Source organism: Clytia hemisphaerica, unplaced genomic scaffold (assembly GCF_902728285.1).
Source record: "Clytia hemisphaerica strain Z4C2 unplaced genomic scaffold, Clytia hemisphaerica genome assembly, whole genome shotgun sequence".
NCBI lineage: Eukaryota > Metazoa > Cnidaria > Hydrozoa > Leptothecata > Clytiidae > Clytia > Clytia hemisphaerica.
The window spans coordinates 214,084-237,631 of record NW_027103979.1 but is presented as its reverse complement, the minus strand read 5'-3'; the positions used below and the strand labels follow the sequence as shown (position 1 = coordinate 237,631).

General features: G+C 34.2%; 3 protein-coding genes across 3 annotated transcripts in view; 1 reads left to right on the top strand and 2 right to left on the bottom strand.

Annotated features, from left to right (window-relative positions):
• LOC136810877 (usherin-like) overlaps positions 1 to 6,518 on the top strand; it is a 47,219-nt gene extending 40,701 nt beyond the window's left edge. The window contains exons 34-39 of the mRNA XM_067067467.1: positions 157 to 368; positions 3,056 to 3,247; positions 3,822 to 3,932; positions 4,588 to 4,856; positions 5,386 to 5,592; positions 6,311 to 6,518. Coding sequence (XP_066923568.1) covers positions 157 to 368; positions 3,056 to 3,247; positions 3,822 to 3,932; positions 4,588 to 4,856; positions 5,386 to 5,592; positions 6,311 to 6,424 — 1,105 coding nt within the window. The 3' untranslated portion in view covers positions 6,425 to 6,518. The remainder of the gene's footprint in view (positions 1 to 156; positions 369 to 3,055; positions 3,248 to 3,821; positions 3,933 to 4,587; positions 4,857 to 5,385; positions 5,593 to 6,310) is intronic.
• Positions 6,519 to 9,211: 2,693 nt separating this feature from the next.
• Positions 9,212 to 17,876, bottom strand: LOC136810876 (tRNA pseudouridine synthase Pus10-like). Its single transcript, XM_067067466.1, has 19 exons — positions 17,715 to 17,876; positions 17,384 to 17,470; positions 16,850 to 16,936; positions 16,642 to 16,676; positions 16,087 to 16,204; positions 15,232 to 15,293; positions 14,929 to 14,965; positions 14,548 to 14,645; positions 13,866 to 13,948; positions 13,497 to 13,579; positions 13,029 to 13,071; positions 12,568 to 12,624; positions 12,190 to 12,322; positions 11,620 to 11,673; positions 11,250 to 11,313; positions 10,778 to 10,821; positions 10,455 to 10,568; positions 10,137 to 10,236; positions 9,212 to 9,604 (listed from the first exon to the last, which is right to left on the bottom strand). The coding sequence occupies exons 1-19, from the start codon at positions 17,814 to 17,816 to the stop codon at positions 9,563 to 9,565; spliced, it is 1,443 nt and encodes a 480-aa protein (XP_066923567.1). The 5' UTR covers positions 17,817 to 17,876; the 3' UTR covers positions 9,212 to 9,562.
• A 2,180-nt stretch (positions 17,877 to 20,056) lies between these two features.
• On the bottom strand, positions 20,057 to 20,539 carry LOC136811019 (oxidized purine nucleoside triphosphate hydrolase-like). The gene has a single exon (XM_067067622.1). The coding sequence runs from the start codon at positions 20,537 to 20,539 to the stop codon at positions 20,057 to 20,059; it is 483 nt and encodes a 160-aa protein (XP_066923723.1).
• Between the last annotated feature and the right edge of the window lie 3,009 nt (positions 20,540 to 23,548).

Genomic DNA, 23,548 nt, shown 5'->3' with positions numbered 1-23,548 from the left:
CTTGTTTATCTCGGACTAATATTTGGAACACGTTATAATCACGGTTCTGTTTTCTAGTTTTCATTCTCACGAATTTTCGTCTCAATTTTTCAGTGAAATTCTTTACAAAATATTAAGAATTTTTATGACCACTGAATTTCTATTATTATGAATCAGATATGAACTGCGCGTTGAATACAAATGTCCTCAACCATCAATTCCGGTTGGGTGCCGTGAATGGACACGTGATCCTAAACCACCGGGATTGGGAACATCATTCGTGGTGGATGACCTAGATCCGTACCGGAAATATCACGTGTCTGTTATTGCGTTCAATCAAGTGGGATCGGTTCGATCGGAAACCATTTCGCAAACTACATTATCTGATAGTAAGTTCGCAATTTTTGTTCGTTCATCCCTTCGCTCTTCAGCTTCGTATCTTCATTCGTTGTTTTTTTTGGACCTACCCCGGTGGGGTAGAGGTCCTATAAATTAACCGATGTCCGTCCGTTCGTCTGTTCGTTCGTCTGTTCGTCCGTCTGTTACCAGCTTTTCTCAGGATTGGCTCATTAGTTTTTTTTGATTTTTGGCACAATGATGCAAAATGGTAATGCCCAAAATGTGACGGAGCCTGATTTTCGAAAAAAAATTATTTCCGGCCGAAAATGCCGGAAATATGCCGGAAAAACCGGTTTTTTGGCATTTTCTCAAGATTTCATCATTAGTTTTTTCTGATTTTTTGCACAAAGATGCGTATTAGCAATGCCCAAAACTTGGCCGAGTCCGATTTTTGAGAAAAATTTTTTTCCGGTCGAAAATGCCGGAAATATGCCGGAAATCGCCATTTTTGCAGATTTTCATCGGACTTTTTTTCCTTATATTTCGTTGTTTTTTTCACACAAAAAACATCATTAATAGCAATGCCCACCATGAAGCATGGTTCAATCGTCAATAGAACTGAGTTTTGAAGCCGGAACTTTCTAAAAATCGCCGGTGCAGCCCATTTTCGCCGGAAAAACGGTATTTCTTGATTTTCTCGAGCTGTACTTTATATTTTTTTATGAAATTTTGCACACTGATGCAAAATGATAATACCTAAAATGTGACGGAGCCCGATTTTGGACAAAAAAATTTTCCGGCCGGAAATATGCCGGAAAAACAGATTTTTTGGCATTTTCTTGAGATTTTATCATTAGTTTTTTCTGATTTTTTGCACAAAGATGCGTATTAACAATGCCCAAAACATGGCCGAGTCCGATTTTGGAGAAAAATTTTTTTCCGGCCGAAAATACCGGAAATATGCTGGAAAAACTGTTTTTGGGGGATTTTCTCGAGATTTTATAACTAGTTTTTTCTGATTTTTTGCTCAAAGATGCGGAGTAATAATGCCCAAATCATTTCCGAGTCCGATTTTTGAGAAAAAGATTTTTCCGGCCGAAAATGCCGGAAATATGCCGGAAATCGCCGTTTTTGCAGATTTGAATTGGGCTTTTTCCATACATTTCTTTGTTTTTTCACTTAAAAAATTTTTTGATAACAATGCCACCATCAAGCATGATTCAATTGTCAATAAAACTTTTGCAATTTTGCAACCGGAACTTTCTATTTCTTTTTTCCCTAAACCCCTCCCCCCCCATCAACAATCAATGATGACATTTAATGCATTTTCGCTAAGCGCTATATTTTCTTAATGATTTTTTTGCTCCTTATTGCTATCTGAGTTTCATCATCAGGTAGGTCCATTCAGCATGTTGCTTGTTATCTTTTGATATTTTCATCCCTTTTTTATGTATTGAAAAGTTTGCTCTCTGTTTATTTTAAAAACAATCGTCCGTGTGCTATCTTTCGTTTTCAAAACTTATATAAGAACATGAAAACAATGAAATATATTCTAAACTACAAAGGTCTATTAAACTTTAATAAAACCACGAAAAATACCTCCAAAATTTGAATCTGGTCATGGCTTCTATTTGTTTTTCTCCAAAACGACAACTAGATCTAGTGGTATTAATTTGCTGCGTGCTACTTTAATGGGATAAATTTTCGCGGGGATTAATTTTCGCGGATTTCGCGGATTTGGGTGTCATCCGCGAAAATAAGTCCCATTGGAAATTTGAAAAAGGCCCATCCGCGAAAATTAGTTTCCGCGAAAAATTTGAATTTTTTTTTCAATCCGCGAGATTTCTATTTTTATCGTTTTTTATTTTTTTTCTACATGAGGGCACGCAACGAAAAAGGTCAAATCCTCGATATGCTTGTTAGCAAAGAGTCGTTTTCCTCAAAATTTTCTTCACAAATTTACAAACTTGGAAGAGGTATTGGAAAAATTTTTATCTAAAGTGATCGCTTATTGTTAAAAGCTTTTCAATGCAAGAGGGTAATCCAACTGGCTTGAAATTAAACATTTAAAAGGATATGTAAGAAAAGGAGGGAAAACGGAAAACAAAAGAATTTATTTATTGTCATTTCCCGAATTTCTCTTCCGCTTTTTTCCCAAATAGGCTGTGAAAATTTAGCTCCACACCATGGAAGTTCAAATTCAACTTTTGATAGTTGTAATACATATCTCCTCGCCCTCTTCCAAAACACCCTCTTATTACTTGAAAAAAAATTCTTAATTTTCCTGGAAAATTTTTATTTCAATGTTTTGACCCTTTTCAAAAATTTTAATTTGTAGCCCAATCCGCGAAATTAAATCCCCACGAAAAATCAGGGAATCCCTCATCCGCGAAAATTAATCCCCGCGAAATCTTAAAATTTCGCGGATGAGCTCAACCGCGAAATTTAATCCCCGCGAAAATTTATCCCATTAAAGTAATGCATAACCAAAGGCAAAAAATGCCAAATTACAACGTGTTACTAATCAGCACAATTCAGTCTATCAAAAAGCTATATAAGTGACCTCCGGGCAAGGGAATAAGTGTCTGAGCTTCATTTTGGGTTGTGAAGTTAAATGTGTAGATGGTATATATTTGGGCCACCCGGTATACTCGATAGAAATATAAAAATGTAAAATGATATTAACTTCGTGCAAACTTAAAATTTATACACCATCCATCTACAACTTTTCTTTCAGAACCGAAAGCCGTGGCACCACCAAAAGTGAGTATTTCTGAAGCTACTCCTACCACGGTCATTGTGGACTGGTCGGAGTCCTTCCAACTTAACGGACCGGTCGTCGAATACGCCATGTATCAGAATGATATCAAAACATTGACAGCTAAAGCGGGTGATTTGAATTGGAATGGACCGGATCGAGCTGTAGGGAGTAAGTCGAAATTATTCTTAAAGGTTTTAGTTTTGCAAAAGTGTTCCTGTTTCATATCAGACACATGTCTTATATCAGGACGGTGTCTCCTATTGTTATATTGTGTTCGATTTTGTGCTGGATAAACAAAAATCTGTTTTCCTCTCCTCACTCTGATCAATCTTGTGTGGAACATCTATCCGTGTCGATCCAAAAATTGTAAATTAAGATTGATTAGTAAGCAAATGATATCAACTTATATAAGAACAAAACCTTTGAGCAAAAGTCTTATTCCAGAAAAATTAAAGAGAAATATTACAGCTACCACGCGAGAATCGATTTTTATAACTTTATAAGGATAATGATAAATAAATGCCAAAACTTGAATACAGTTGACGCTCTCTTATTCAATTTTCAAGGGGAACTGGATTTTCATCGAATAATGGAGCGCATCGAATAGTAGAACGTCGAATTAGAGATCACCGACTGTATTATTAGATAAAGTTTTACGTTTCAAGGGCTTTGACAACAATTGCGTAAAATATTTCAAGGTTTGAAGATCTTCTTATTCTAAAATAAACCACTTTGATTTTAGCATACCGATACAAAGTAACATTGACAACATTAGTGGGGAATACGGAAGAACAAGTGACCACGGAGGAAGCCGTTATTACGGTAATTGGAAACAGCGGAACTCCTAGTACAAGTAAGTTTTGGGATGAGCTGGAGTTTTTACAAGATACTTCACTAATTGGTCATTTAAAGTGATGGAGATGACGCGTTCTTTAGAAAAAGTAATAAAATTGTTTTATTACATCTTAACGACCAACCAAATTAAATAAGAGCTTGTAAAAACTCCAGCTTGTCCCTCAGTGTCCCTAAGTTTTAGATTTATTAAGTTTAATTATTACCATTTATCTGATGATTTGTGATGCTTTATTATGATGTTATTTATTTCATTTTTATGTTTTAAGGTAGGTCGGGTCAATATTCTTCTAGTCATCTTTGGGTTTTTCTTGATGTCGATCTGTTGATTAACGAAATTAGTGTTTTGTAAATCTTGCGGTTCGATCCTCACTGATCTGAGCTGTAAGCTACTGGCGCTACACTTCAGCATTCGATTCCCATGTGTAGCGCAAATAGAAAAGAAAGGATAGACTACCTCACTACCGGCTCCTCCGTGGACAGCCACCAGATGAATAAACTTAAAGTCTGTCTCAATATACAAAATCTGCAGCAGGAAGAAGACTGTAACTTTTGATTGACTTCGAATTAAATAGTGGTTTTTGGCTTGTTGAAAAGATAATCGAAAATGAAGATGAAAAATTAAAAATAATTCTTTTTTTTTCCCGTCTAACTAGGTGCACAGACGGCTGAGACACCGTGGTATCGAACTGTATGGTTCTTAGCTTTATGTGCTTTGGCTGGCCTATTGATTATTTTTCTCATCATTGTTTGTTGTTGCCGTGGTTACGGACGCAACCGAACAGTTTATGTACGTCAACGTGATCCGCTTCCACGTAAAGCGAAATTTGGCGCTCGCTCCACCACTGATAATTATCTAAACAACAATGGTCAATTTAGTGATTTTCCACCAAATTTGAAATTGTCGACGACTAATATAAATGAAGTGAGTAATTTATGAATTTTTCAGGGAAAATGGGTTCTTTTTTATCTACGGAGATGTCCAAATTTCCGCCTCTTCTCTCATGTGTTGTTATTCATTTTGACTATTAGCATTTTCAAAAAGTTGGGTTTATGAAGATTTTTATTGGGTGTACTCACATGAATATAAGAGTTCTTCTCTGTGTGATTCATTCAATGAAACGATGGTTGGAAAGAGGTTTTAAAATTTTAAGACTTGTTTTTATTACTGCCTGTGCAAAAAAAGAATTCTTCTTGCTATTAAATGTTTCAGTTATACATAAGTGTCCCCGTTTCATATCAGACACATGTTTTATATTAGGCCGGTGTCTCCTATTATTATATTGTGTTCAATTTCGTGCTGAATAAACACAGAACTGTTTTTCTTTTCCTCTTTCTGACCAATCTTGCTCCACATTCGTGTCAATTCAATGTGAAAAAGCTTAAAAATAAAAATTGATGAGTAAGTAAAGCTATCAACTTATTCAAAAACAAAATCTTTAAACATTTTTCAGGATGACACGATTTACCAAGACGGTGTTGTTTTCGCACCAAAAGATTCCTCACGATACACGAGCACTCGTGAGTTGCTTGACAACGGTAGTAGTCAACATGATTTGAACATGGATAAGTTTACGGCAGCGGAAGATGACGATGATGAAGATGGTGATTTCATTTGGGATCAAACTAATGATGACAGCCGAGACCTCGATTCTGGTTTGGTAAGTAAACGTTTTTTATAAGAAGTTCAATTCTAGTTTTAGTTCTAAGTTCTATTCATTCTAGAACACGAGCCTCAATTTTGACGAAAACTATTTAATACAAAAGCCTTAGACTCCAGAAATGACTACTAAAAATACCACATAGTCAATAAATTAAGTTAAGACTAACTGAGACTCAGCTTAAATATACTGGATCCTATAAAAATCTTATGGTTCTACAATGCTTTTATCTCTGTTTTTATATGATACTGTGAACTTTTGTCGATTTCTCAGCTTACAGTCCCTTGCCCACAGAATGCAGGTGTTTTTTTTATGCAAATTTTGACGTCAATTTTCTAAAAACCTACATTCTGTGATACATATGAATTCTGGGACTATATGTTGCAGGATTCAGTTCTTAAAGTCACTAAAAGAGAAAATTCTATAAGAACAATTTTATAAGAACAATGAGGCTCAAAATCGCCAAAAAATAAGAATAATTTAAGAACAATGCTGAGCCTGAAATTATTCAATTGCAAGCTATTTAGGAGTCATAGTAATAAAAATTGGGTATAACGCATAAAATACAAAATACCGCAATAACACCCTATAAATAAGAATAAGATAAGAACCATTTGAAACTCAAAGTGCAAAAAAAATAACAACCAAGCCTCAGCAAAACTTTACTAGCTCTTATAAAAAAGTGTAATAATTTTTTTTCTCACGTGCTCTTCTACAGTACGATGATGACGGTGTCAGTCCGAATTACACGGAACCGGAAATCGAAACCACACAAGATGGTTTTGTTAGCATGCAGCAAGAACGAATCATGTTCCCCGATACTCATTTATGATGAATCAGCATTTTTGCAAATCTTCAAGTAGAAGGAAGATGGTAGATAGACATGGAATTGCGTTTTTGGAATACTTTGTGATTCGTGAGTCGAACTTTGTATACAAAGCCTGAAAATGTCAAAGTCTGTCGAGATTGTGTTCCTAATTTGACATAAAAACTTCCACTTTTAATGACTTTATGATAATGGGTAGATATAAAATTAATTTTCGAAATGCGTGGTGACTCTTTAGAAAGAGGTACTTAGCGCCAGGTTGTTACAAGGTCTATCTAATGTCAAATGGACCTTCAAACAACGCTGCTTATCAGCTGGGTTTCTCAAAGTATTTCAAGGTTGCTGAAGTCAATTCGGTTTAAGTGTACACTATGCTTTGTTATCGTGTGGAAACCACTCTCAAGGGGATTACTGTTAATTAAACTGACTTGGTTTCCATATGGTAGTAAAAAAAGAGTGCATGGACGTTAGACCCCCTCATTAAACGGGTAAAGGGTAGGTTTTTTAGGACGCCGAAATTGATGTTGTAAAACCTTAAAATTAGACCGGGGGTTAAAACTTAAAAGTCTTTTTTAAAACTCCAAGTAATATTTCAAAAAGTAATTTTTACATTAGCTTAGAAATTATAAATATTAGTGTAAGAAATTTTTTTACTTGGGATTTTTATTATATACATAAAATATATTGATTATAACATTTATTACTATTGAGTGTGAATTATTGTAAAATTGTAAATATAAAATTTAACTTTCTTTTTTAATATAATAATTATAATTTTATTGCGACTTTTACGGGGTACGGGGTTTGCGATTTCCGAAATACCGAATAATTTTGCCAAAATCTCCGAAATTTCGTAAAAAAATACTTGCAATTCCGATACCGATTTTTTAGGGTATTTTTCCTCGTTTTGACTTATTTTTCATCAAATTTGATTTTTCATGTATGAACCGAAATTTCGAAGCAAAAATTCATGGATTTCCGAAACCGAAACAATTTCAGAATTCCGAAATACCGAAGTAGGAATTCTGCCCGATTTCCGAAATTCCGATGAAAAAAGGTTCGATTTCTGCAATTTCGAAATACCGTACACCCCCTCCCCACTTACTGGGAAGTTCTTATTATGAAGAGTTTGGAGTTAATCTTTATTCAACTTTCAGACATTAAATCTTCTCAGTTGTTTTGAAGCGCATGAAATTGAGTGGGATTTTAAGATTTTTTTATCCGAATTTTTAGTTTGTTTGACCTTTTTTAGACTTCTACGTCAAGTATTGTAAATAAATAAAATTTTGAGTGAAAATTATGTTAAAAAGTATCAAAATTACAGTTTCGGAAACCTCTTTCTTAACAATAAGTATTACCTTAAGGGGGGCTGCTATTTTTTAACATCATCAATTTGGTGAATTCTTTCATCAAAATTAAGTTTCTAATAAAAAACGGCAGCATGTAACCTTTAAAGTCTGTCTCAAAAGAATTTGCAGCTGAGACAAAAATGGCTGTAACTTTTGATAGAATTCAAATCAAGTTGCGATTTTGTGCTCATTGAAAAGGTATTTGCAAGTGGAATATTATAAAGCAAAAAAAAAAGAAAAAAAGAAAAATGAAAAATGAAGAAGAAAATCAACTTCTTGTAGAAATGTCTATGATTACCATTTTCACAGGAGCGATTCTTCAATCTTAGAATCTTATTACTGTGAAAGAATTTTTCAAAAATATTCATTCAATCAAAAGATTTCAAACAAAAATTATTGCTGGTTGACTCTATAAAGTAGTAAAAAACGATAAAAAACAGCCTATTGTCAATCAACCAATAACAAACTTTGTGTGATATCTTTTGATTGAATGAATATTTTTTTCACTGTGATAATGGTCAAAGATTGAAGAATCACTCCTGTGAAAATAGTAAATATAACACATTTCTACAAGAAGTTGAGTTTTTTCTTCTTCATTTGTCATTTTTATTTTTATTTATTTTCAATTTTTTTTGCTTGATAGTATTCCACTCACAAATATCTTTTCAACGAAAAATCGCAACTTCATTCAAATTTTATCAAAAGTTACAGCCATTTTTGTCTCAGCTGCAAATTATTTTGAGACAGACTTTAGTTGATCACACTGTTTAAAGTTTTTAAAGAAAGCGTAAAATCTACAGGGTGTTATTAACCTTTTATTTTATTTTTCCTATCTTTACTCATTTTCCTCAATGGAAACTTGGCTGACTTTTTTGGGTTGGCAAACGATCTCTAGGACACCCAGGCTGCAAGTCGAATAGACGATATCGCGTTTAGATAAATGCAATGCATTCTGGTTTCTCGGGGACCCTCAAAGGAATTATAATGTCGATTATATAATGATCTGGAATAGAATATAATTCCCTTGAGAGTCCCCGAGAAACCAGAATGCATTGCATTTATCTAAACGCGATATCGTCTATTGTTTGAATATTAGCAGTTATGCTTGGACACTCATACCCTGTGACTAAGCTAAGGAGCCTTGTAAGGACAAACAGTAGGGTTAAGAGCACCCTCGGTCAAAGGCAAACATCATCAAAGTTTATATTTGCATGTTAATTGGTTAGTTCTAGGCCTGGTCTCGTCTCTTTAAAAGTTATAACGTAATCTCGAAAGGTTTATTTCGCTTATCGTTGCGTACACTCTTCTAGCCTTGATATCCAGAATCAAAATTCTAGGAAAGATGTCCGAAAATCGGGCTCCGTCACATTTTGGGGATTAACACTTTCTTTTATTGTGCAAAAAATCATGAATCATATTGAGAAGAACTGGACACTCTAAAATATGAATTTACTTATCTTTACGTGGTAACTAATTACACAATAGAAAGTAAAGTACATCACATGAAAGTACATTATTCACAAAATCTTCTACAAAAATAATACTTTAGTAAGTATTTTCTTTTCTACCCTTTATTGAGAACAGTAGGTCTTCCAGCACCATTTTACTACCTACTTAATTGTTCAATTACGGGCTCAATAAAATGAGATTCTCGTCAAGGAATTGGTGAAAACCATTTGAATATCCATTCATCTTTCATTCATTCATGTGGTAAAGATCCATTCGCCTGGAAAATCATTGTTTTTAAAGCGTCGGTGAACGCAAGGGAAATATAACTCAACCAGCTTTTCGTTTTTTACGTTGATTCAATTTTCGGTGGCCAGTCCAGTTGAACTTCCTGTTGAGGAAAAAGATTAAGAATATGAAAAGTTACTCTTTCTTTAAATAAAACCTGGGAATGACTTGCATATTAGCCTTATTCTTATCAAGTGGTGTTCTTTGGCTACAATAGCTCACTGAAAAAAAAATCACTCCAATTAACTTCAAGTTTTGACACGTTTATCAATAAAAATGACGTCATCAATAATGCAGAAAAATTATAGAAGATAGTGAAAAACATTTTCGGGGTTCTAATCGTTTAAAGCCCCGAAGGAGCTTCAACCTTTCTAGAGCAAGAAAAAGTGAGATTTTCACCGCATTCAGAATAACAAATTGAATCGATCCCTTTTTTTGTTTTAAACAGCATTATCTGGTGATGGTTTTTACTTTATATCAGACCTTTTTGTCAAAACCACGCGGTTCACGAGTTTCGGATGGGAAATAAGTAGCTTCATTTCCCATCCAAGAGTTCCGCACCCAGCCAATTCGTGGCTGTAAAATCAATGGTTCAAATTTTTGATCTCGGTAAAAATAATATAAGTACTTCTTACATCAACGTCAAGTTCCAATATGTCGAATGGTGCGCCCATTAAAGTGCACATCGAAGGTATCGTCCGCCCTAAATCACCATGTACAAACTCTTTGATATAGCTAAACGATGACCAGTTACAAAGGATTTAAGGAAAAATATTTTTTATTTAATAATACATAACTCGAATGTGTATAACTTAAGTGATGGTATTTGATGGATCAAAAGGGAGGTTATAACTTTGCTACATTACTGTGATATAATGAGTTTTGATTCATTCGTGAAAATTCAATTATGGAAACATAAAAATCATTATTTAACTCAAAAATGAAAAAGATACGTTCCAGCTTCAGTTTTTAATTGCAATTGATAATGATGAGTTGTGTCTTCTTCTTTGTTTATACGTTGGATGTTCATAGAGTATATCGTCCGCTCGCGAACGCACAATGGTCGCCTGTTATGGAAGAAAAACAGAATTAAAGATGTGTCAAAAAATTACTCTTCTCTTCAAAATCAGCAGGATTATAAACATAAACACCCCTGTTTCACAGCCCTGTAGGAACTTTTTCACACAGTGGGATGAACATCTAGAAATCCCAATGGGGATATAAATTCTATTGTTCACATTACACCATTTTGAAAAAGCTATAGTATAAAGCATACCTATGCAGTACACGAAGAGGTGTCTTTTGACCAATTTTCAAATCCTATGAAAAAAAGAAGAAGAAAAATAAACCTCATATGAAATATGATTTAGTTTACCAACCTAAGTCGAGTCTACGAAAGTAGTCGCAGGTGAACCGATAGCTACTCTTTTGATACCTGTCCACCCGAAGGTAAGGGAGGGCCTCTTTCCCTCAATTTCTCGACTTACCCTTGATCCTCGACTCTTATCTGCCGAGCATCGAGAAGAGAGGCATCAAGTACGATTTTGTACTAAATATGACATTATGTCATTAGAAATATCATGGCTAGGATGCTACGACCATTTGCATCGTAGCTGGATGCTCTACCTTGGTTTAGTTTATGATTCTCTTTAAAAAACCTTTAATCAGCTCATTGTGGCAATTTGCTAGGAGGAACCTTATAGCCTCATCGTCTGACAAAAGGTCTGCTAAGCACGCCTCAAACATACCTTCGTTGTATTGATGCCATCGAGTTGTTCATCATCGATCGGTTCTGGGCACCAAATCTTCGCACTAAAGTCGGAAAACAAATTTCAATTGATTGAGAGTTTCTGCTAATCTCTACTTTACTATTTCTAGGCGGATTGTAATTGCAAGTACATGACACTGTTCAGTTTATCCTCGGTTTTAGCCGAAAGACCAACAAATGAAATTGTGACTTCAGATAATCATGAAAAGTGCCCTCCCCCCTAAAGAACAATAACTAAGTCAATCACACACTGTACATAGAGTGTTGAGAAGGGGACCATATAGCTCCAGCCAGCCGGTCATGTCACGTACAACCCTAACTTAATATACTTGAATAAGAAGCATCTTTACCTGTAACACTTTTTCTTCTCGTTTTCACCAGCTTTTAGAATGACAAGGCTTTCTCTAAAACATGAAAAAGAAATCAATGGTCATTTCATAGAGAAAAGATAATTCGCGAAGGATTCATACATGTATAGACCCTGGTCCTACGTTGTTTGTAGATTTTTATACATATGGCTTTTTTATTTTCCACTTGATTTTTACCTTTTATATTTTAGCATTTTTAAGAAACAGTATTATTAAATAAACTAGAATTTCGCTGTCCAAACTGACCGACCATAGTGTCCTCCAGGGTTTGTTCCCCCACCAAATTCTTGATTTTTTTAAATCTCCCCCCTCTTATTTTCCCCCCTATGACCTTTCAGTTTTTTAGTTAATGATATAAGATTTATTGTAAAAATAGACATTATATGCATATATGATTGTAAGATTCTTTTCCTGTAAAGACGGTGTTGACGATTTCTATAATTTGAACTCCAACGATACAGAGCTGACACGCAACGTTGTTTCAACGTTTATCTAATGTTCACAACGTCCATGCAACGTTGAAATAACATTGCGTACCAGGTGGGTACATACTTATCTGTAACTTGAAGATCCCTGACGCCAACTAACTCCGTTGATTGATTGATTTCTCTTTCTAAAGATCTGACTTCGTCAGCCGGTAAATTCGTCGTTTTCGGATTCACCAAACCAGCGACAAATGGTCTACCTGATAAAAGAGTAAAGACATTCTAAAAAGCAATCCAGTCGTTCTTTCGATTTTTTCGGAGCTGTAACTTCAAAGTACTTCATACAAAAACTTCATAATTTTATATCACCAAATTCGCTGTTTATCTGAGTATTTATTTAACTTTTTTGATTTTCATTTATAAGGGTTAAGGAAGGTATACATCCATCCAAAATTTAATTGAAACCTAATTTGATGAAATAAACTTTAATAAAACTACGAAATACCTTTTCCGAGCATTCTAACGTCACAGTCTTCTCTCCCAGATGACATAAATTTGACTTCTAAAAGACGAAGTGTCAAGAAAAATCCATACATAATCCAAAAAAATTAACAATGCAAAAATGGCCTGCTTTACAGAACTGTAACTTTTTATCCAAGAAAGATACTACAAATCTCAATACATATTTGAATCAACCAATTTCAAATATTTAAAAAAAGTCTGATGTCATAATTTTTGAAAAAAAAATCGATATTTTTTCATCTTCATTTCACATCATTTTTCAAAAGTATTTTATCATTTAGATTATTCCCCTGCCTTGAAAATATCTTTCCAACGATGCATAGCTTTTTATTATAGTATAAAATTTGTGCTGAAAAATGATTATAAAGGTTAAGTGTTTTTGAGACAGACGTTATAGGATGTTATTTTCATGAAATTTATTCCTACAAAATTCAAAAGCAGTACCTGATGCACCGGTAGCTTTGATCAGTCTATCGCAAATTAATTCCTGAATAAAAGAAAACAATTTTGAAAAAAAAATCTTGTTGGTCCAAATATTGAAGAATTTTGCAACAAAGCAACAGCCATTCGTGAGTTTATTATGTAGTTTTTTAACTGCTACTGAGACGGTTAGCTTTTAATTTGTCTAGATCCTGATTGACTTTTACTGTTCTCAATTTTGCGGGTCAGAACTACGGGTTATTCCAAATCGCTTCAGTCACCCCGCAGCACACAAAACCGCAAATGTATAAAGTCGCTTTTAGTTATTGGAACAGAACCAGTTCTGGTTTCTAATGACTCATATCTTAGGGATTCCGAAAAATAGTTTCTCGTATACTTTACATTGAATTTGATTTTCAAGCATATAGATTTTACGAGTGAGATTTAAGTCTATAAAATTTAATCGAAGAAGGGATACAAAAAAAATCTTACTTGAACTGAAGATTCTGTTTTACGTTCACCATCAATGAGCCATGGTGTTTGACTTAATTCTCGAGAATATTTGTTATATCGACCTGTTTAGCAATCACAAAAGAAAAAGAAAGAATCATATATTACAAATTAGGTTTTTCTTGCCTATAATAGACGTCACCCGTGTTTTTCTACGCAATTAACGTCTATTCCACCTCGTAACTTTTTCGAATGTTTGGAAACTTGAAAGGCTTCTATCTAAAAAAGAATCATCGTCAAGAAACGGAATGGAAAATTCCGGTTCGATAAACACACACTTTAACCACATACTTGTCCTGTAACTCTAACTCGACTAAACTTTGAGAGAATCTATTTCAATGAGAATATTACCAGCAATATAAATGGGTTCATGTACGAACGAAATGTTGATATCACACGGTTTTTCAGCTCGTTCGGGAGGTACTGATGTATACCTAAAAATGTGAAGGAAAAACTTAAAAGTACTTTTTCAATAAGTCACCAAGTTCAGCAACGCCAGGTAGCCGTCTTTGATTTTATTGTATTGAACCCAAACTCTGCATTCGCAGCATTCCCTATAATTATCATTAACCCATTAAGTGTCAATAATAGCATACAAGATCGTACGATTTTTAGTTCCTGTTCCCAATAGGTCTAGACTTACGAGCACCGCGATTAATCCACCCTGTTTTCTTTTACCTTATCCCAAAAAAAGTAGAGATTAGGATTTTCTTTCTTAGTTGGGGTGTGTACGCGCGTTTGAAATCCAAAAGTATTTGAAGATACAGAGTGATGGATGAACAGGCCCGGCAGAAGCGGGGAGACTGGGGAAACTTCAGCCTCCTGACTTTTGAGCAAATGAGATTTTTTTCTCAAATTCCTAGCGAATCTTATTCCATTTTTTTATCACTTTTATGGCTGTTCCGCCGGACCTGATGAATGGCATCAATGTATTTGGACCCTCGTTTGATCGGACATCCCTGTACCTACATACCGGTAAGAAATCTTCCTTCCTGTAAATGTTTCATTCCTTCATTCTGTATAAAACACTTACTGAACCACTTTAGAATCAGGTAACTTGTTGACAGTCTCTGTGATGAGTTGTATATTATTCAAAGGTGATTTCTGATTGGTGTTATGTTTCTTCTGGAACTGAAAGTTAAGAAAGTTTGCTTATGTTTGAAAATAACTTGGAACAGAGGTGAACTTTGCATATTATAAGTTGATAAGTTTTCTATTTTACTCTATTTAAAGTAAAAGGGATTTTTGCTGAGTTAGCTATTTATTAAACATTTTTTTTAAATGTCTCAACATCTAGACATAGAAAGATAACAAAAATATTAGAAAATGGGAGAAAGATTGTGGAAAAATGGAAAAATTAAAGAGAGAAAACCATTTCTGACAAAATTTTGCTATAATAATCTGTGGATCTTACTCTTCGTTTCTGAGAAGGTTTCGGTAGCAGTGGTTCCCTAGAAAACAAATGATTGTCATTAAAATATATTTAATCTTTATCTTCGTCTTTAATCAACAATAGCAAATGTTGACGATTTTCAAATCAAAAACTGTCAAAAATTCTTTTAAAATATTTATTTCCTACCACAAATCTTGAACTCAACGAAGACTTTGTTTAGCCTCTAGGTTTAAAACTTTTTTGAATCATACATCATTGTTGATATAATGGAAGTAGTAGTTCATATTATATTCGATATAGGCAAGGACTCTGTTTTTGACTTACAATCGTTTAATTTCTTCATCCTCTTTGAAATAAGTAAATTGAACTTTCACCAGTAGTGGACTCTGAAATATATGAAAAAAGTAAAATAAAAATTGGGGCTTATTATAAAACGTCAAAAAGCCTGAGAAAAAGTGTACCAAATTTTTCCGGCGCTCCCTCTTTAAAGTATACACATAGATATACTCTCGAGCTTCCATTAATAACTAACAAAGATTCTTACACAGTTGGTAAAAAGTAGTCCTGTCAGGAAAAAACCTTTGTGTTTGAGGACCACAATCACATAGTAATTAAGCCCTATGTATTTGTGCGTAATGTTATTTTTGTGTTCAGGCCAACTATGTTCAATATCGTACGAAAATAATTAATTTGTATGTCTTAATTATGCAAACGTCACATTTTATTTTCCACGAATAAATTTGGCAAAGTGGCAAAATTGGAGCGAAAAGAACACAGATCTCGTGGGAACAGTGTTTTGTATGGAGACGTATGGAGGTAAGTTCCAAATTTGCCAAGAATGCCAGATTCACCACTTCTTTTTTATTTGGCATTTATGGCACTCAAATTTTGCCAACTTTGCCAAATTTCTGTCAATCGAATGCAAAATAATTGGCAAACAGGGCAAAATTGGCATATTTTGAAGTCAATCGAATTGGCTGTGAGTATAACTGGATTTAAAGATTTTTTAACTTTATAGATTTGGGATGAGCTGGAGTATTCATAAGATACTTCACTAATTGACCATTTGAAGTAATAGAGATGTTCTATTGTTCGGAAAAAATAGCAAAATTGTTTTTTTACAAGCAAGAGCTTGTAAAAGCTCCAACTTGTCCCATAGATTTACATTCTATAAAATACCTTGATGTTATATTTTTTCTTGGTGACTTGTTCCAGTGTTTTAATAATGCTTAGTTTGTAAGCTTCTTTAGGGTTCATCAAATCATTGCATTTGGTGGTGTGAAGCTCTGTGTTGAAGCTGGATGTAATGATTTTGAAATTATGTAAGGTGAAAACACTTATAATTGCACTTAACTGCCCAGGTAGCTGTATTACCTATATTTTAGCAACAAAAACCTGGTGAATCCAATCTTTTTGATTCTTATGATGAAGATTGGCTTCAGTAACGGATTTGGTCAGAATTTGATTGGCTTAGAAAACTCGACTATTTTACGTGTAATGACTTTTATGGGAATTCTCTACATCACGTCAAAAGACAAAGAATGTTTCGGAGATGAAATAATTAAAAAATTTCAACACAAATTTCATAACTGTGACACTTCACAAAATTTTGAGAAGGGGTGTATTGTGTATTAAAATGTGGCTCTCTTGTCAACAGTATAGAAGAAAAGGGTATCATAGGCAGATTTTTTGGCTACACTCTATCCAATTAAAGCATAAATGATAAGGGCTTACAAGTTAGATTCCTTGATGTGTGCCAGTAATGCTCTCTGTAAAAAAATCAAAGAATTATTGGGAGAAAAAATTTTATACTGAAATCTCATTTGGTTATTCTATTTTCGAACCAAGAACAATTAGTGTTATCGATTCTAAAAAGTTACAAAAGATTTATATGTGTGAACTATGAAAACTCGAACAAAAAACAAGAAAATTTTTAATAAACCTTTCTTAGAACCAGGCATTGTGGGAAGGCCAATGCTAATGCAAAGGAGTCTGTTGTGTAATTTTCTTTGTTCAATTTTTTTGCAACCTAAGAATGTAAATGTTAGAAGAAATATTTTAATACAAATACACACAAACAGTATAACAGAAAAGAGTCTAATACAAATACATAAAAATATACTCAATTTTGAGGGCAACGAGAGGAAGGGGTAGTTACCCACAATTGATTCACCAATTAAAATGTATCTAACACTAACAATGGCAAGGATAGCTTATAAAGAGTTACTTAACAAGCACAAATCAAAGTCTTGAAAAAGGGGCTTCAAAATTTAGAGGCCCTCGTGTCTAACAGTATAAAAAAGAAAGTTTTGTAGAGGTCAAGAGACCTGTGAAATATACACCTATAAATAAAAATTCAAAAAAGTTTAATATTTTCCCCTGTTTGGTGTCTGAGGTTGAAGAGCAAAATCTGGCAGGAACACACCCTACATAATTACAGTATATTATCTAGATATGCCCAAAATGAATTTTAAACCTTATCAACAACGTTAAGGATTTGGTTCTGTTCCAAAATGCCAAGACATGAACTACAATGTTTTTCATTTATATCCGCCTGTTCAGCCTGAAAAATAAAACCAAATAAAACATTGAAATTCGATAAATGTCCTAGCTGGCGCACAACGTTTTTTCGACGTTTATCTAACGTTCACAACGTTCCATAAAACGTTGTGTGCCAGCTGGGGTGTGATGTTGAATTTAGGATTACAGGCTAAAATATTGGTAATAAGTTCATCTATTTATGCATTAAATTTTGAAGCTTTAAACTGAAATGTACAATATGTACTCATCATGGAAATAAAACTTACAAATGTTTTATAGCAAGGATTTGCAGTAGTATAACACAATATACACCTGGAGCAAATTGTTTTCAATTCTGTCAGCATTTCTTTCAATGTATTTGTTGCCATTTTCAATTATTTTATGTCGTCCTTAAATCTTTAATAAAAGAAATTACATATTATGCATAATTTCAAAAACAGAGTATATTTTGAGAATAAACAAGCTAGATGCTGAATGGACCTACCTGATGATGAAAGTTAGATAGCAATGCAAGGAGAAAAATGAAAAAAAATCAGTCAGAAAACATAGCGTTTAGCGAAAATGCATAACGCAAGAAATTCATCATTGATTGATGGTAGGGGGAGAGGGAAGGGTTTTAGGGAAAAAATAGATAGAAAGTTCTGGTCGCAAAAATCAGTTTTATTGACAATTGAATCATGCTTGATGGTGAGCATTGTTATCAATAATGTTTTTGTGTGAAAAACATAGAAATATAAGGAAAAAATCCAATGAAAATATGCAAAAACGGCGATTTCCGGAATTTTCAACCGGAAAAAATTTTTTCTCAAAAATCGAACTCGGCCATGTTTTGAGCATTGCGAATACGCATCTTTCTGCAAAAAATCAGAAAAAAATAAAAATTAAAATTCGAGAAAATGTCAAAAAACCGGTTATTTTCGGCCGGAAAAAAATGTTTTTCGAAAATCGGGCTCCGTCACATTTTAGGTATTTATCATATTGCGTCAGTGTGCAAAATTTCATGAAAAAATATAAAGTAAAGCTCAAGAAATTCAAGAAATACCGTTTTTCCGGCGAAAATCGGCTGTTCCGGCGATTTTTAGAAAGTTCCGGCTTCAAAAATCAGTTTTATTAACAATTGAATCATGCTTGATCGTGGACATTGATATTAATAATGTTTTTGTGTGAAAAACAACGAAATATAAGGAAAAAGTCCGATGAAAATCTGCAAAAACGGCGATTTCCGGGATATTTCCGGCATTTTCAGCCGGAATAGAATTTTTCTCAAAAATCGGACTAGACCATGTTTTAGACATTGTTAATACGCATCTTTGTGCAAAAAGTCAGAAAAAACTAATGATGAAATCTCGAGAAAATGCCAAAAAACCGGTTTTTCCATCATATTTCCGGCATTTTCGGCCGGAAAAGTACGTTAATTGAAAATCAGGCCTTGTCATATTTTAGGTATTGCCATTTTGCATCAGTGTGCAAAATTTCATGAAAAAATATAAAGTACAGCTCGAGAAATTCAAGAAATACCGTTTTTCCGGTGAAAATAGGCTGTTCCGGCGATTTTTAGAAAGTTCCGGCTTCAAAAATCACTTTTATTGACAATTAAACCATGCTTGATGGTGGGCATTGCTACAAATAATGTTTTTGTGTGAAAAAACAACGAAATATAAGGAAAAAGTCCAATGAAAATCAGCAAAAACGGCGATTTCCGGGATATTTCCGGCATTTTCAGCCGGAAAAGAATTTTTCTCAAAAATCGGACTAATCCATGTTTTAGGCATTGCTAATACGCATCTTTGTGCAAAAAATCAGAAAAAACTAATGATGAAATCTCGAGAAAATGCCAAAAAACCGGTTTTTCCGGCATATTTCCGGCATTTTCGGCCGATAATGAATTTTTTTCGAAAATCGGGCTCCGTCACATTTTGGGCATTACCATTTTGCATCTTTGTGCCAAAAATTAGGAAAAACTTTAATGAGCCAATCCCGAGAAAAGCTAGTAACGAACGAACGAACGAACGAACGAACGATCGAACGAACAGAGGTTAATTTATAGGACCTCCACCGGGGTAGGTCCAAAAAGTATATCAAAAAAACTATGAAACAACCTACAAGATAATAATGAATCAAACAAAAAAATTAAAAAAACTAGTTAAAATATTAAGCAAAATAAATAACAAGTGCTGTGCATAAACTAAAAACCCTTTAAATATATAATTTTTTAAAGCAAAGTTCGCCTCTTATTATGATAAAGAAGAATCAACAAAAGAATTTCTCAAAATTCGTGTCCGCACATTTTTGTTTAAAAATATTGTGCAAGCAAATAGCAGCAGATACTATGTTCATAAAAGATTCCTTAAAATGATACTAAGTGCAAAAATACTGTTTGTATTAACCAGCAAAAAGATTTTGCTGTTCTTGCCAATTCTTTCAATGAATTGATGATGTAGTTAGGAGAGCCATCACCTGGCAAGCAAAAGGTCATGGAAAACCTTTATTGTTTACCTTAGTGAGATTTGAGAAGCACACCAGTGAAAATATGTTTATTAAAAACTACAAAATAAAATGTGCAAATTTTGCTTTCAAAAAGAATCTTAATATTAGTTATAATTGCCTACTAATCAAATTGATCGACGTGCACAATATTTTCTCTCAAAATCTTATGATGTCCTTCAAATAAATAATCAGCTTTAAATTTCTGGTTTTTAAATAGGAGTGGATACCATAGTTTATCATCAGGCCACATCTTATCAAAAGGTACTTCATCAAAGCTGAACCATTTTGGTCTCATTTCTTCTGATTCAGTCACAGCTCCTGAATATTTGTCACATCTGAACACTGTCACATCTAATAACACTGGATCGCCAACAAACTCAAATAACATGTGTCCGATTTGATAATACTCTTCCATAACTAGCCCACACTCTTCTTGAGTTTCTCGTTTAGCACATTCTGCAATGGACTCTCCTTCCTGTACCTTCCCGCCAAAGCCATTCCACCAGCCCTCACCAAACCCTCTTTTCTTCATACCTAAAAGTACTTGTCTTTCAGCTTGTTTCACAATCATTATCAATGTTAACTTCTTCAATTTTTGATTCATTCTTGATTCTTTTTTTTAAGCTGTTAAGCTCCACCTAAAAGGGGTTTCAGAATCTTGAGAGTCAAAACAATTATTTGGAATACATAATTTCACCCTTTTATGTCCATTACATACTGACATAAAATATTTGTTGCAAAATTAGATTACCGAACCGCGATCCTTTGATCACACTTGATAAAACACTCACAATTTTTAAGAAATCTGAGAATTTGATTAGTTCCTTTAATCTAACTTTAATCGTTTGATGGAGTTCTATTAGTTAGATCCTTCCCCATGGTGGTTAGTAGACAAGTTAAGTTGATTGGGTCTGGAAAATACCCACTTTCCCTAACCCCTTGCAGCCAAAAAGGAGTTATTTTATCTATGGACAATTTTATACAAAACGGTGGAGCGCCCATTTTCCCTGGGCCATTTCTTAGAAATTGGAACTATGGTATATTGCAATTGCAGTAGTTTTCATTTGTGGTTAGCCTACAAAGGCTTATAATGGCTACATATAGTGCTGGTCGACAAAGATAAACAAACATTGACTGTAAAAAATTGTACGAGAAGAAAGCTTTTCTTTATTAAAATTAGAATCTGATCTACGAAAAAATATCATGGTTTCAGCCCACTTTTCAGGTGCCCCCATTGAGCATGGTGCCCCCAGCAATTTAGGTCCCCTTGAGAAATTACTTTGAGTTAGGTACCCCCATTCAGCCAAAAAAAAATTTTTAAATTGACACTTTTTGTTCTTTTGTCATTCGTAAAATCTTAATGATTTTTGGGGTGGTTTAGTAAAAAAATTCAATAATTTGAAATATTTTGAAATATTCGATTTGGAAAATATAACCAGCCCCCAGAGCCTCCATCAAGACATTTTTTTTGCTAAAAACCGCAAAAACTGATTATGACATCATAAAAACTAAAAATTGAATTTCTCACGGGTTGTTCATCTAATCGTCTTCAAACTTTCACCAAAGAGACAAATTCAATTTTTAGTTTTTATGACGTGATCCATAAAATTATATCATTGATATCATGTTCAAATATCTAAACCATTCTCTTTAAAGGATAAAGAAAACAACAGCCCTGTGAATCCAGGTCCGCATTCGGCAATGCCGACCTGAAAGCCGACGTAACCTGAGCTGAAGTCGGCTTTTATTTGCCGACGTAATTTACACTCTAGGTCGTCGTGCCGACAAAAGAAATGTTTTGGGTCGGCAAAGCCGACCTAAAGAGGAAAAATATTATTTGTTAGGTTAATCTAATTGTGCTATCATTTGATAACACACGATAATCGAGCCTCATTCCATTCTCTTTATAAAACATAAAACTTATTAACACAATTATTAAGGATAGTTAAACTAACTGTAGGAAATTTATTGTCTTTGCCGACCTAAACAAGCTACTTAACTTAGGACAGCTTTGCCGACCTAAAATGACCTCTAGGTCAGCAAAATTTTACCCGCCTACGGCCGGTTTTGGTCGGCACTTACTGTACGTGCCGATATGATTTCTTCTGAATTCACAGGGCTGAAACAAGCAACATGCTGAATGGACCTACCTAATGATAAACATCAGATGAAAATAAGAAAAAAGTGAGAATAATTGTACAAAAATTCAGAATGGAAAAATAAAGCTTGTGTGTTGAATGATGTAAAATGGTAAAAAGGAATTTCTCCAAAAACGAAAGTAAAATAGGCTTGTACTCGAAATCCTGTAATCTTGATATACGAGTTTAAGTCTATACTGGTGGAGATAGCGAGACTCCTAAACGGTGTATTGCGGTAAAAAAATACTACCGCAATTGCGATTTCCATCCTCCCTGACTAGAGACAGTCAGGAGTTCTATCCTAACTAAGCATATTATTTCGATCGCACGGACTTTCTTAATTAGGATTATCCCTTTGTTTTTCAATCCTAATGATTTTTAAAATTCAGATTCTTCACCAACAAACAAAATCCGCAAATTCTAACTGTGAGCAATAGATAGAGGAGGTCAAAGATGATATATTGAGCAAAAAATCAAAACAAAATTTGGGCGGAGGGCTTCAAAATGACGCCATAAGTAAAAATCTGCCTAATTAGGCACGTTAGTTCTAATTAGGAATATTGTTTTTATTTTAAAGCCCGTGCTACATTATAAATGTTTATCTACTACGGTTTAGATAGAGCAATACACCAGTGTTTTATACGCGTTTTTGTCACGGGTAATAGAACATTTTTCTAAATGTCATAACTCAAGACTCCATCCATATTACTGTATCAAACTTTCAAAATCTGCTCTACACTAAATTCTTTCATTGGAGGCTGATAAGAATCTGCGGAAATTTGTATTTTTGGAAAAAAACTGGAAATTCGATATATATATTCTTAATTAGGATTGAAAAACAAAGGGATAGTCCTAATTAAGAAAGTCCGTGCGATCGAAAAAAATATGCTTAAAATTAGGATAGAACTCCTCTCCTGACTGAGAGACCCACAGTCCTTATTCTGATTAATAAACTTTGCTTGATTTAAGTTTGGATGCACTTTTAGCTGATCGCAGATTTTAACTGGTGTGCTTGGGGTGTCTGTAGAATCCCTTTCTTTCATTTTGCGAACACACCACAAAGACTAATCGTTCTCCTCCGTGCCGTGCGTAACCCCTTTTACGATTGATTCTGTTCAACAAGACATTATGTGAAGAAAAGGTCTATGTAAAGATTTCATGTACTGTAACCAGGCGGACTCTGCTTACCAGACTAGGTGACCAGTAGTGCATTACTTTTCTCTTGATACATTTCCATGCATTGGTCATTGGTGCTGGTGGTTCCTTTCACGATTCTATTTTTATTTCGACCGAAATCGAAAGTGAAATTACTTTTGCTGACCATGCTTTCTCTAGTAGTCTAGTGCCCAGTACTTTTTGTACGTTTTGCGGCTACGCTTCTAGGCTAGATGCAATGAAAATTGCATAATTTACCGAAAAAGGACTTTGACCTTAAAAAAGGAGATTCCCTGACAACTGGCTTAATGTCTAGCTTC